Raw genomic sequence first — 14,560 nt, 5'->3', positions numbered from 1 at the left:
GTTTAAATATTTATTAAATTGGACGTATAAGTTAAAAGGAATTCAAAAAAGGAGCAGAGAAATAAAATAAAAATTTTACTCAAGAATTTGAATATAAGTTAAAATTTATAATAAATAGATACCTAAGCAAATTTAATATCAAAATTAATAATAAGTCAATATTAGTGTTATCATAAATAACATTTTACATATTCAGAAATGGGTTATGTTGAAAAAGTCAAAAAACAAAATTAAAAATTTAGTGAAATTAAAAAATTGTTTCGAATACAAATAACATAAAAAATTAAAAACGATTGTAAAAGACAAAAAAGTCTTGAAAAAGAAGGAAAATGATTTAAAAAAATTAACCGAAATACAAAAGAAAAACTTTTCTCTGAATAATCTCCAGCAATGCATGGAAATGCTAAAAATGCACCAGCAATTTTTAGATTAATTAATCATTTTAACAAAAATTAAATACACACCATACTGTAATAAATTTATTGAATTATTTATAATTTTCAAATAAAGAAAATACATTTTGGGAAATTGTACACAAAGGTAAAATTAAATAATGACTAATAATTAACATAAATTAAATCAACAGAAATATAGCTATAATATATACTTAGCTTAAGCATAACTTAATAAAACACAATTTTAGGTTATTATTTAATTTTTTTTTTAATTATTTTAAAAGCAAAGCGTATCAGCAACTTTGAAAATTAATGATAATTATTATTTCATAAAAAATGATAATAAAAAAAAGAAAAAAACCAAACTCAAAAAGTCAAAAACTATAAGTTATAATAAATATTCATCAAATTTTGACTAAAAACTTGAAAAAAAGGAATCCTGAAAAAATGAGGAATGAGAAAAAGTAATCACGAACATGAATTTAAGTTAAATTTTATAATAAGTTAATAAATCAATAAATTGAATATCAAAATTAGTAATGAGTAAAATACTAGATTTATGATAATTACCAAGAAAAGAAAAAATCAATAAATAGAAAAAAAATTAGCATTTAATTTGTTGCTTATGATAATTAATTATTTTCTTGAGCATTATAAAATTATTAATAAATAATATTGATTTTAAAGATTAATTTGTTTAAAAATACAAAAAAAAAAATTAAGAACGGAAGAAAAAATATATTTAACATTTATTCTTAAGTGATATAAGGATAAAAGTTAAATTTAATGAAGGTAAAAAATACATACCTATTACTCCATAATAAATATTTTAGTAAAAAAATTTCAGAAAAATGTAATGTTGAAAAAGTCATAAAATTAAAAATTAACTAAAATTTTAAAATTAGTTCTAATGAAAAAACTAATAGAAATATTAATTAAATATCTGAAAACTATATAAATTATTTAATTAATAATAATAAAAATGCCAAATACGTCTTAGCCGAGAATAAATAATAAAATAAAAAAATTATTAAAAAAGAAACTATAAAAATTGAAAAATTTTCTAGGAAAAATAAAAACCTTATATTTAAGAAAATTATATTACACAATTGTTTTGATACAAATCAATATTATGTTCTGGTGTTACATTATAATTTTTCTATTAAATATCCACAAAAATCATTAAGAGTAACATTTAGAAGAAAGTAATTTTAAGTGTGTCTTTGTTACCCAAAAATAAATTGTTGTAAAATAAACTTTTATAACCGAATATACCTAAAAAAATTTTTTTGAAGGTTCAAATAATCCTAATTAAAAAAAGGTAAAATATTTCAAAGTTTGTGCATATACGTCATAATTCAAAAGTAATAAATAGAGTGTAATAAGAACTAGCAAAACCCACTCTTTAAACACTCTTTCCCAAAAAACTCGTTGTTCTTCCAGACCCCAAGCATTCGGAATACCGCTAAGAAAAACTCACCCAACTCAAGCCGAAAATTTACGATCTAAATAAGCAATTGCAATTATCCCGGCCGTAGTTTGGCCCTAAATAAATGATGATCCCAAGTTGTTTTATTTGAATAAAATTCCGCGGTTCACCGCATTTAACGACCCCCCTTTCGCCATGTACTACGTAACATTTACATGCATATAAGGGCTTTTTCCAGGATGCGATCCCTCCCTCTTCCCCACACACACACCTTGTATCGCTATTGCGCTAGTTTTCCTGACCGGGAAGATCTGAAGTTCCTGGATTTCCCAGAGGGATAGTGTGTAGCATATGTCATGTTTTATAAGGCAAGGGAGGCAAAGTTTTTGGGATTATATGGCATTTAGGTGTTACAGTAGCTTTTTCCTGCCATCTTGACAAAGTTACATTGAGGCTTTATAGGTGACAGTAAAAATAAATTCAATTTTTGATCTATATAAATGTTTATGTCCTAAGCCATTCTTATGTTTTTGCTCAATTTGTAACTTATTTGTATTTTTATTGCACTTTCTTCTGCTAAGCCTAAGCAAATATTTTATATAAAATTGAAAATATCCATTAATATCCATTTAGGTTATGCATAACTTATTATTAATTAGAACTTATTTTACAGCTTATTTATAACTTATAATTATGTATTTTATTTTAGATTTTACGAGACATAAAACAGGGTTTATTGCAGTTAGGAAAGGAAGGAATAAGAGGTCCAATGACCTCAGGTAAGTTTTATAGAATTGCTAGATTTTACTTTTAAAAGAATTTGACATTTTCATTCTTAAAAGACAATTAATATACTTAACTTACAAAGTGAGCTTAAGGACTCCAGCAAGTGAAAAACCGTAAGATTTAGGAAGAATTACTATAGACTGCAGTTTACCGTTAAATTTAGTTTATTGGGTAAACTGTCTTATATCAACAGTGTCAAAAGCTTTTTATAAATCGATGAATATGATTGACACGCACATATTTTATTTATATTAAGTTTACCTGCTACATATTCAAATTAGTCTGCTGTTGCTACTCAGCTACTGCTGTTTTTTTAAAACCCATATTGATAACGGTCCAAATTATGTTTTTATAAAATCAGTCAATCTTCTATTTATCACTTTTTCTGTAATTTTTAAAAAAGTGTTTAGGACTGATATTGGTCTATAATTGTTGGGCTCAATTTGAGGAGCTTTTGTATGTATAGGGGTGATTTTTACTACCTTCATATCCATAATCATTCCGATATTTAACCGTTTTCGCCTTGTTGCATCTAAACTATTAAAATCGGCTTAGTTATTTGCAAATATTGGAAAGTTTCAGTTCTATCTCCCAAGCACCTGGACTAAATTGCATTATCTTACTCTCTGCTCAACGAAACGACTAGTACTAAACTAGTGATAGTTCTTAGTACCGCTATTAGCACACCTCCAACCCTTAGTGCACTACTTGGATTTGGATTACTCTCACAGTGATAAATGCTGTAATCAAACAACCCTATTTCATTATTACCAATATCATTTATCAGTTATGTTTTTGATAGGATAATAATAGGGTAACAGTCAGTAGAAAGATTTTGATAAAGAACTTCATAATTCTTGGATTTACATATCCTAGGAGAAGTATCCATTCAAGTATTTAATGACTACAGTTTCACCGTCCTCTTTCCGTGTTTTCAACTCGGTTTAAACTGCCGTGTATCTTTCTCTCTTCAATCAGAGTTAATAAATATATTCGGTCTCTTGAGCCCTTTTTTATCAGTTGATCCACCTCGCCTTTTTTTAAATTTTTGTTTGGTTTATGTACACTTGAGGTCCCTTTTATGCGAGGTGGGTTATCAGACAATATAGCAAGTAGGTTCATGGCTTCTTGGAGGTCATCTCCTTCTAGAACTTTAAATAACATGATATTATTAGCTCGTTATTGGCGTTCTTGTAGCTCCTATAAAATATCCGTTTCTTCCTGAGGTTCACTGGCTGATGCCAAACTGTGCACCTTCTTAAAGCCTTTCTCACTATCTTGACAAAAATGTCAACGGACAAGAACCCTTCAATTCCATAATCTCAAAAGCGTTTAATTCAGAACAAGATTTTTTTGTGGAAAAATCTGGACCAACTGCCACATAATGGCTTGTTAAGATGTCATTTTTGCATTTACTGCAGATATTTTAGGTTAGAATTTTGTTAACATTAAAAATATTGAAAAAAGCCGTCGCGAATTCAGCCACGCCAACTGAGCTAATTAAGTATAATACAAAAATCAGTTTTTACCATAAAAGATTTAATAATTAATTACACTTTTTCAACTTTAATTAAACGAAATTTGAGAAAGAATGTCATTTAAGCCAACCATCTCCATCAACTCCACCAGTAAAAAAAGTACTAAAATTATTTTTTTGCAGACGATACGTACATGTACGACGACGATGTCCGAATGTTAGCGCCTGCAGGTGTTGCCCACCCTCACGACCTCCGATTGGGCCACTGGTACGACGAACCCCCATACGAAAGTGACCCGGAAGATTTTTTAATGGGAGGAGGTGGGCAGGCAACAATCCAGGTAAGACTTACCAAAATCCTCTTCATTAATCATTAGAATAATTAATTTTCCCTCTAGAATGGAAGAGTATGTTTTACGCTAAACGTACGTCCAGACCAAAAAAATGGCGAGGGTGTAATATCTTTGCGCAGTGCAGGTGACATTTCGCTACCTACCGCCCATTGTCAGACTCCTAGGCGGGGTCTGATTTTGCCTAGAGAGGCGGGATATCCGCCCACGATCATACCACTTAGGTAACACTTTTTGTTGCTTACCTATCAGTCTTTGTTTTAACTGTGTTGGCATCAACAGGTCTTCCAAAGAACGCGAAAGTGGCGACTACGCAAGCTCAGACGTTCAGAGCGTAAGCTCTCGCCTATCCACCTTGTCCATGGACACTAGCAGATCAGAAATTATGGAGATGACTAGCATGATATCTCCACAGTACTATACCCCTCTGGAGAGTAACAAAGGCAGGCATTTCAGGTGAGTAGGGTGCAATAATCTGTAACAAAATTTGTAAATAATTTTTGTAAATGAGTAGAAGGAGCCATAATTATCCGAGAAGTGAGGATGGCCTCTCCCCTAGCCAAAGTTCAGACTATGAAGATCAGGAAGAATTCAGTAATTGCAGTCAGCAGCAGATTGCTACCGTCCATGTGGTAAGATTGAGCATATTTTCCCATTTAACATTTCATTGTTATTATGACACTAAAATCATTATATGAGTTTGCTTTTAAATCTTACAAAGCCTGTGGCAGTATCAAGATTTCTTAAGTCAATTAAAGAACTACTCAATATTTCAAGGACACTCTTCAAACGAAAATCAATAAAATCGTTGCTAGGATTCTTAAAATTAGATTTTTTAGCGCCTTTCACAGTGTACTCAATTTATTAAAAACGTTTTTCTCCAGTCTAGCGATGGAAGATCATCAGGGGTGTCCAGCCTAGTAGGAAAAGTCCGTGGACTAAGAGAAGACGTCCAAAGAAAAATCTCAAGACTCAAAGGGGAGGAGCAGCGAGTTTCCCAAGAACAAACTCACACATTCTCTGCTAGTTCCGTTGAAAGTATTCCAAGTGGTTCTGGATCGAGTACACAAGCTTTAGTAAGGGCTGGCAGCAACCATAGCTCCATATCAAATGAAGACGTGGAGCCCAGCCCTACAGAACAGATCATCGGAAGGGCTAAAGCACTCGTAGATCAGATTCCTAGTCCATATGATAAGGAGGCTCTCAAATTCAAGGTAAAACTAGATTTAGTTTTCTGGTTTTTTATATATACTGAGGTTAAATTTCTGTTTAGGCTGGTGATATAATCGATATACTCTCGATGAATGCAAATGGGCAATGGAAAGGAATCTCCCATGGCAAAAAGGGAACTTTTAAGTTTAAAAACGTTGAACTCCTTAGTGAAAGAACTGTCAAGCTGAAAAAAGACGCCAAATGGGTTAAAACCTTTAAAGGTCGACCTATATCTGTGCAAGATCTATTGCAAAAAATTGGCTTATCCGAATATGTTTCTGTGTTCATCCTAAACGGTTACGAAGACCTGGAACTGTTTAAGGAAATCGAACCGTCTGACATGGATTACTTGGGCATAGTAAACGGAGAACATCGGGCAAAGATTTTAACTGCAGTGCAGTTTCTTCATGAACTTGATTGTAAGTTTCGCTTTTTCAATCTTTACCCTTTCAAGATCGTTGAATATTTTAGCTGGAAGCGACTTGGACATAGCAGGATCAAGTAGCGAGAACGACGATCAGCGACAACAGCGCAAACCGTTTGGCAGACGTCATACGTCAAGGGATTCGGGTTGTTATGACAGCCACAAGAGGGCACACGTGTCTCCTCAGTCAGACGTAAGCGATCAGGGCGACAAAAATAATCTGGACTCGGTGGTCGAGCAGTGTAACAACGAGATTCTGGCTAGGGTAGGTGCGTAAATTATTTGGGAATATTTTTAGAATTTTAGTGATTTTTTTTCGCATTGGTTTTGGTGGGATTAGGTGCGACAGGCGCAGAAAAATCAATTGAACGTCAAGGGTGGTGCAGAGTACGAAATGAGTATGCATCAGGCAACGACGGACCTCAAAGTCAAAGACTCGTACGTCACGTTGCATGGGCAAACGTCACTTCTGGACCCGGTCAAGAGGAATTTGATCAGTAGGAAGAAAACGGTGGAGGACTCGTTTGATGAGAAGTTTTCTTCTGGTGAGGAACCTCCTCACCCAATCAGGATTTTTCAGATTAATTTTAACTGTTCAATTTTGTTGCAGTAAAGTACGTTGTTAACTCGGAGCTTTGCGAGCAAGGGTCCTTAACAATTTTGGGCAAAAGTTGCCTCAGTGAAAAATCGAGCGACAGCGGTGTGAGCAGCAGCTCACTCTCCTCCACCTTGAAAGAGAGAGACAACCGTCCAATAGGGGGATATCAACATGTAGAACGAAGCAATATTTGTGCCAACCTGTCCAGTACTGCCAATAAACGAACATAATCAAAATGACCTTAGTTAATATAATTGTTTATGTAATAAGTTGTTTTTTGTGACGTCATCCCTCTTGATCATTCCACCACAATAATATATTTTCTTAATATAATATAATATACAGAAATGGGAAAGCCACATGAAGCAGCTTGGATAAAAGATGGACTTTTTTTAAATATTTATTTAAATAAGTATGTTTAAAAAATAAATAAATGTTTTAGTAATAAATTTTCGTGATAGTAGATGAAGTTATGGTATCTTCTGATAAATTTAAAAAATTAAACTTATTTGTTCACACTGGAGTATACATATAAATAAACTGGAGATAATAATTATGTTATGAAGGTATTAACTCCGGTGTAAACGTCCCCAAAATATTATAGAAATCATTTATTGCTGTATCTTTTTGTATAGATAGTGTAAACTCCATGTAAAAATTGTAAAAAAAAAGTATGCCTAGTCGTTATCCATCTTCTAAAGTAATTTATATGTAAATTTCCGAATGTGTAATATTTACGCTGCATGGGGCGTATTTTTTTCCAATATAATGTTGACCGAACATTGATTACAATATTAATTAATAATTTTTTTTTGAAGTAATGTAAATTTATTTGATAATTTTGACACTATTACGAGACGATAATAACAGCAAGGTCAAGTACCAACTATAAGTTTTACACTTTTCTTAAACCCCTCTCTATGTAAATAAATTTATTATATTTATTGATTATATATGTAAATGTTTTTACAATTTTTTTTTGTATCATTATCTAAAAGGCAATTTTTGTTGTATAGAAACTATGAAGGTTTAAATATCTCTGTTTTAGATATAAAATAAAATATCAAAACTTATGCATTAAGATCGCTAAATGTCAGTCAATAAACAATTATTAGATGATGAACTATGAAGTTGAAAATGGTCTGGAGAGTTTTATTTCTTATACCTTAAATTCCTGATTAGAATTTAATTTTTACTATTAGAATTTAGAAAAAAAGTCATAAAATTTACAACTGACATATTGGATTTGTCAAAATTACTAACCTCGTGTCTTATGAGAACTGCTTCTTGGCTATTTTTGAAAAAGGTATGCAGGTGAACGCTGTATATACAGACTTCTCGAAAGCTTTTGATAGAGTGAATTTTGCTGTAATGCTTGCGAATTTGGTTAAAATATAATTATTTCCTTTTTTGGCTTAAGAGTTATTCGCGTGAGAGATTTCAGTGTGTAAAACTAAATAATTGTTTTGTCTAAGTCTTTCCCTGTGCCCTCTTGTATTGCTCAGGAATCTCATTTGGGTCTCATGCTCTTTAACCTGTTTATTAAATGATTTTCCAACATTTATCAAAAATTGTAGTTTGTTTTTGTTTGCTAGTAGCTATTAAATATAATTGTCAATGTCAGTTATTGCAGAAAGTCGCCAGTTTTTGTGAGTGCTGCAGCCCAAATGGTGTAGAATTAACTAGTTTAAAGTATAATTCGATTTCTCTTTCAAGATCACGGAATTTAATTTTATTTATCTGTAGGACTGGTTCTACTGTGTTAAAAAGTGACGGAGGCAAAACTCAGATAGCACAAGTCCATTGGATTTCAGTTTTTGGATAAAGGGAGTGTCCGATAGATATTCATGTATGGACAGTAATTATGCACTGGATAGCCAGTAGATACTTCGAATGATAAACTCATATAAATCATTTTCGACACCATTTCTGGATACCTGTTAGACTTTTTAAATATACAATTATTTCATATATTGGTTTCATCTCTTGACTACTACCAATTTAATTTTTTATAATGGCTTACTTAATTAAAAAAGTAAGTAGGGGAAGTCTTTTCTCTACAAATAAAGTGCTAGTCCTCTAATTTCAGGAGTGATGCATTTTGGAAAGTGTTCTTGCTATCATCAGACTCTAAAATATATTACAAACAGTTTAAAAAACATTTACGAACATTTATTCTGACAGATGACATTAAAAAATACAGACTAAAATTGTAAAAAACTTACAGAGAATTATAGGATGTAAATAAATAATTGAGTTTTAAATATGTTAATAAGTCGAATCAAAGGTTAGTGTTACTGTAAGGACTTAAGGAACCAAAGAAGTCATTAAAATATAGTTGCTCATGTGTGCATATGTTAACCGGTGATTTGATGGTTTAATTTAAGTATTTCCAGGATTTCCAAAAGATCCAACTTTAAATTATTTTGCAAGCGTGGAGCACTTTGGTATACTCTTTAGGCTCGAACCTATGTCGAGCCTCAATAATATGATTGGCGAAAGGAGAAGAGCTACTGGTTATATTTGTCCGATATAGCAGTCAGGATAAAAACATTTTAGTCTATAAACACCAGATATGGGTGTGACGGGAATTTTGCCTTTGGTGTTGACTAGAGATTTAGGTATAATTACTTATAAGACTATATTACTTATATACTATTAAGAAAATGAAACAGATGATATATAAAGGAGGTGAAAAATTGAATTCTCATTAATATATCCTTATCTCAACTTGAAAATTAGAAAAAAAAGGGAATGAAATGATGTTTTTCAGGTATGATTAGTCACATTACGGGAGAAAAACACTATTCTTAGCCGATCTAAATACTAATAGGAAAATGAATTCTCATGTACCTATACATCCTTATTTCAATTTGAAAACTAGAATAAAGTAGAAATGTAAGATGTTTGTTGAGTATAAAGACATATTGTGGGAGAAAACCACTATTCTTAGCCAATCCAAATGCTAATAAGAAAATGAAACATTGATATATAAAAAGGTGGAAAAATCGAATTTGCATTTATATATCTCTATCTCAATCTGAAGAAGAGAATCCTAAACGATAATTCTTGACAACTTAAAAAAATTACGATATCAATTAAGCGACGTAAAACTGCATGATTATTTATTACGATTTCACTGTGTCTATAATAGTATAATATACTATAATAGCATTTTCACGCTGAGCATTGTCTAATGACATATAAATGTTTTGTTTTCCAAATAAATCAAATTTTATTTGGCAATATGTATGGTCTTTAGAAACTTCATGTTTTGGTAGCACCCTGAATAAGGTAAACGTTCCTATTATCGGCACCTTTAGCTTGTTAGAATGCCTTTGGGCATCATTTTAATTCATTTAGTAAATAAAATATTTGCCCAACCTATATTCTGAGTATTTATTTGGCTAGTAAAATGTGTCATATTTTAGACGGACTGTTTATTTTAACCTAAAATAAACATATGCTACTCACAAAAGGAAATAAATAAGAAGCCTCCTCTGCCCAGATTATCGGCACACCTAAATAAAAGCATGCTCTAGTTTTCAGCATATATAAGATCCTTTTATCGGCATAGAGTATTACTACTTAGGTATCTAAGTAGTCAATAGATAATATTATGTAGGTAGAAAACGAAATTTGTTAAGAGTTCATTCTCAAATATTATATTAATAATTATATTAAATACTAAAGCTAAAATTAAAATAAAAGCACCATTTATTTAATTGCCAAAAATTTATTAAACATAGGTATCCATTAATTTCTGATCACTGTCAAAAGGGACACTGAAGTTCATCTTTATCACTCTCTGTTAAACCAAGACAAGCCTCATGGTAGTATTTCAGACAGAAAGTACACAGACGCATGTCGAGCTGTTCGTCAGTATCGCACAATGTACAATACCAAGATTCTTCTAAAGGTTTAGATGTTGCAGCTTCAGTGGTTAAATGCCCAGTGACTGCAATATTTTCTTTTGTAGGAAACAGGTCCCTCTTAACATTCTGTACTTTATTTGTCACTCTTCGGTTAGAAATTCTTCTTGAAACCTTTTGTGGAACAGCAGTCTTAGTCTTGACCTTCTTCTTTTCGTTTCCCACTTCTTTCTTTTGGCTACGCTTTATCTTTCTTTCTAGCTTTAGCTGTTCTTCTTGTTTCTTCTTTTCTTCTTTTTTTTGATAATATTGTTGCCACTGAGATGAAGTTGCTACAGCAGGTACCCTATCCTTAACTGGTTTAGGCTTAGCACTGTTTTCCTTAGGTGTAGGCCAAAATAAAATTTTCTTGAATGGAGTCGGAACAGATTCATCTAAAGCAACATTTTGTTGCAAAGGCGAATTTTTTTTTCTAAATTCGAGTTTTTCTCGCTTATAGAATCTGTTTTATTGCTGGGCATTGTCGTAATTTGGTCAGAGCCAATTTCTTGAAAGTTTTGTTTTACAGGAGAAGAAATATTATGCCAAGAGTTTTCCACTTGTACGTCATGTTGAGATTCATCGAATGTATTTGCAATTATGATGGGAATATCTTCAGCAACACCTACTGGAAGAGATAAATTTGAACAGTCAATCATTTCTGTAATATCAATTTCAGTGTCTTCTTGAAGTTGATTATCCACTTGTGACTCGTCATTCATTAATTTGTCATTTTCATTGACACCTGTGACATCCATTTCGTTGTAAAATTCTGCCTCTGTAGAAGAATCACCCGCGGCAAAGTCTTCTTGGAGTTCATTTTCACCTTGTGCTTCATCAACAAACTTTACTATTGCATTGGTATGTTTATTGGCTCCTTCGGTCTTCATTTTCATCCAGAGTAAAAACAGGCTAGTATGTTCTATTGGTCCTTCCCAGACGGAAAGCTGAAATAATCTAAAGGTCTCTGGTGGAATATATTGTTCCACGCTTCTTAAAGCTGCTTGTGATTTTGTAGGCTGTTCAGGATTCTCTCGATGATTTTGTGCTCCGGTTTGCGTTTTGAAATATTTGGAAAATTTTATATTCTCAACATTGAAGGGGACCAAGCCCGCAGGTTCGAAACCCGTTTTTAATTCTATCTGGTATATTGGTCATTTTTTGAAAAGTGGATTCCAAGATAGGCGCAAATAAGTCTTTGGTAATCTTTTGGCCTTGGTTTTCCATTCTCCATCGGTGTACGCTCTTTTCCACTCAAGTTTCAACGGTCGGAACACAGCCACGTCGAGTGGCTGCAAAATATGTGTTGCGTTGGGACAAAGAGCTATTAGGATGATATTATTTTTACTGCAAAATTCGCTAAGGGACATCGTCAGGTGAGATGTGTGTTCATCCAAGAACAATATAACGTGAAACTGGACTTTCTGAGCAACTAACCAAGGGTGAATTACTTCTAAATATAACTCTTTTAAATTATCGTACCCAGATTCACATCAAGGATTTTGATTTTGATGCTTTACGCCCTTATTAGTTAAAAATAAAATAAAACAAACACAGTTCCAAACAAAACAGCTTATTTTTGACTTCGCTCCCGGTTAGCCAACTGTACTTAGTGTTCCAATTTTGCGAGAACGATCTGTCACTTCCCTTACTCCCTGAACTGATATTATTAATGAGCCGGGCCATTTTAGGTATTTTCTAATGGCCGCCCATTATTTTTAAATTTAGTTTGGTGCTCATAAGTCAAAGATGAGAAGCCATGTTGTAAATGTAATAAAATGTAATAAACAATATCCGATAGTATCCATTTTATATCCATTTTATATCCACTCATGTTTTTTATTTCTTTTTTCTTAAACTTTCCACGTCGTCGTTTTGATTTTTTACCTTGGATTTGTCATTTACCGTTCTATGTTCTATTTGCACCAAATATGTCGTTATTATCTATATTTTCCTTTCGAAAATTACAGAAAAAGCTACCACTAACCACTAAAATACACAATTATAGTTCTTTAATTCAAATAATTGTCTTGATAATACACAAATCGAAACAAATCATTACGAAAATGTACGGATTAAAATCAATAAATCTGGTGCGTTTTGAACCGAAATTAAATTAAAAAAAACAAATTAAAAATGACAGATGTAAATTAAAGCCATATTTTAGCGATTGAGCACCTTACTCGGTTGCCTTACGATGTCTTAAGCGTTAGGTCATCATATTTTTGCCCTTGAATGATGTTATGTCTAACAGCTGTCAGAAGCATACAGGTAGCGCCAATTAGTGCGGCATTTTTACATAAACAAAAGCTATTCTGAATTTATTTTATTATTTCTTTTCAACCACTTAAGTTCTACACAATACCTACTTTATAGCATGGTTGTCAAATGTCACTATCAGAACGAAATATTACTATCTTATTATCTACGCATATACTTATAAACTCCATATATTTATATGGTTTATATATTTTATATAATATATTATATACAGGGTGGTCCATCGAAAACGTACCGCAATGCATTACATGGTGTGAAAAAACTTTTCGGCAAAATCCAAAAACACGTCGAGTATTTTTGTCAGGGGGACAACTTTTAACATAAAAACCATTTCAAAAAACTCAACCCCCCTACACTCACAAAATGTCACACTCACTCCCTAAGCGGGAGTGAGTGATGGTGACATAATTTGCGTAGAGCGGTGACATAATTTCCTAATTTTCTTCAAATGGGACGGGACGTCAAGTGATCCTCCTTAAAAAGGTCTTGTCATTGCCTATACAACGCTGCTTAGTTTTTAAAAACCGAGTCATTCGTTCAAGAAATATGGGCTCTTCAAAGTTAAACAATAATGTGTGACGATATCATTAAAATTTATTGAGAGAGTGAGACTGAACACAGAGTAAACACGAAACACATTTTCAAGTCAAAACACTAATTTAATCAGTTCAAGTAAACAAACGATAAAGATGCGAGAAACAATTTTTTGTCTTTTAAATGAACTTGTCAATTTTGCGGCAAATAGTTTTGCTAAATACCTGTTTTGTAGTTCAAGTGTTTAAAAATTGTTGAACCTTTAAATTTATGGTCAATTATGGTGTACTCAATTACAGAAAGAGTAGAGATTATTGAGCCTTTTTTTTTAAAAACAATGAGTGTGGAAATCGGGTCGCGGATTTATTTAATGAACGGCATCCTGAGAAACATCTCTCTGGGAAAATTGCAGTGGCGAAGCGTGAACTTTTTTTTCGGGTAGACAAACAATAAAAATCGTTAATTAAAAAAAAATGTGTATTCAATATTATTCACTTTAATGAAATAGAGAATGAAAGCGCATGAAATATTAACTCAAAGAGAAAAATTATGTAGTTATATAAAAAAGAAAAAAATAATTACTACTAGCATAAAAAGATAGATATTAAAACACAACATAGGTATAACCATAACTTATAAATCCATAATATCCATTATTTTAAAATTAATTAAAGACAAATAAAAACACAACTAAAATACAATTGCCAATATCGAACAGTCGTTCATAAATAACCACTAAATAAACCTTTTCTATACACCCAAAAATAAAAATACTTATTATTAAATTACTATAGCACGCGTCCGCATCAAATGCCAAATGCAGATTGATCAAAAAACAAAACTGAAGATATTACGGCCGACCAGATCAAGCGTGTCCATAAGCAATAACTCTTAACAGCATAATAAAATAGCTGGTCGACTTCGATAGACAAAAGCTCGAATGTCTTTCCCGCGAGTAAATTTTGCATACGTAATAGGCTGAATACTGATACGGCCGGACCTCTGTCACCTGCTTGATGCGTATATGGTTCGATTAGATGCTCCAAATTTCGGAAGACAAATATCAATGTGTCTTCCTGGGGCTCGTATACATTAATTGAGTGTCAGCCCTGCATTTTTTATTTTAATTCGTGCGTCAGGCGGGGCGCGCCTTAGATATTATAG

General features: G+C 32.3%; 1 protein-coding gene across 4 annotated transcripts in view; it reads left to right on the top strand.

Moving 5' to 3' along the window:
• LOC126733777 (uncharacterized) overlaps window positions 1-7,140 on the top strand; it is a 559,879-nt gene extending 552,739 nt beyond the window's left edge. For 3 of the 4 annotated variants that reach the window (XM_050437172.1, XM_050437171.1, XM_050437170.1), the window contains exons 9-18: window positions 2,534-2,603; window positions 4,271-4,428; window positions 4,486-4,661; window positions 4,720-4,893; window positions 4,952-5,069; window positions 5,322-5,651; window positions 5,711-6,068; window positions 6,121-6,338; window positions 6,414-6,618; window positions 6,684-7,140. In XM_050437172.1, coding sequence (XP_050293129.1) covers window positions 2,534-2,603; window positions 4,271-4,428; window positions 4,486-4,661; window positions 4,720-4,893; window positions 4,952-5,069; window positions 5,322-5,651; window positions 5,711-6,068; window positions 6,121-6,338; window positions 6,414-6,618; window positions 6,684-6,901 — 2,025 coding nt within the window. In that variant the 3' untranslated portion in view covers window positions 6,902-7,140. Of the gene's footprint in view, window positions 1-2,533; window positions 2,604-4,270; window positions 4,429-4,485; window positions 4,662-4,719; window positions 4,894-4,951; window positions 5,070-5,321; window positions 5,652-5,710; window positions 6,069-6,120; window positions 6,343-6,413; window positions 6,619-6,683 lie in introns of all 4 variants that reach the window. The other variant, XM_050437174.1, reaches the window with a different exon arrangement.
• The last annotated feature ends 7,420 nt before the right edge of the window (window positions 7,141-14,560 follow it).

This window comes from Anthonomus grandis, chromosome 3, assembly GCF_022605725.1.
Source record: "Anthonomus grandis grandis chromosome 3, icAntGran1.3, whole genome shotgun sequence".
Lineage (NCBI taxonomy): Eukaryota > Metazoa > Arthropoda > Insecta > Coleoptera > Curculionidae > Anthonomus > Anthonomus grandis.
The sequence above is the reverse complement of the archived record's forward strand: the minus strand, read 5'-3'. Positions and strand labels throughout refer to the sequence as shown.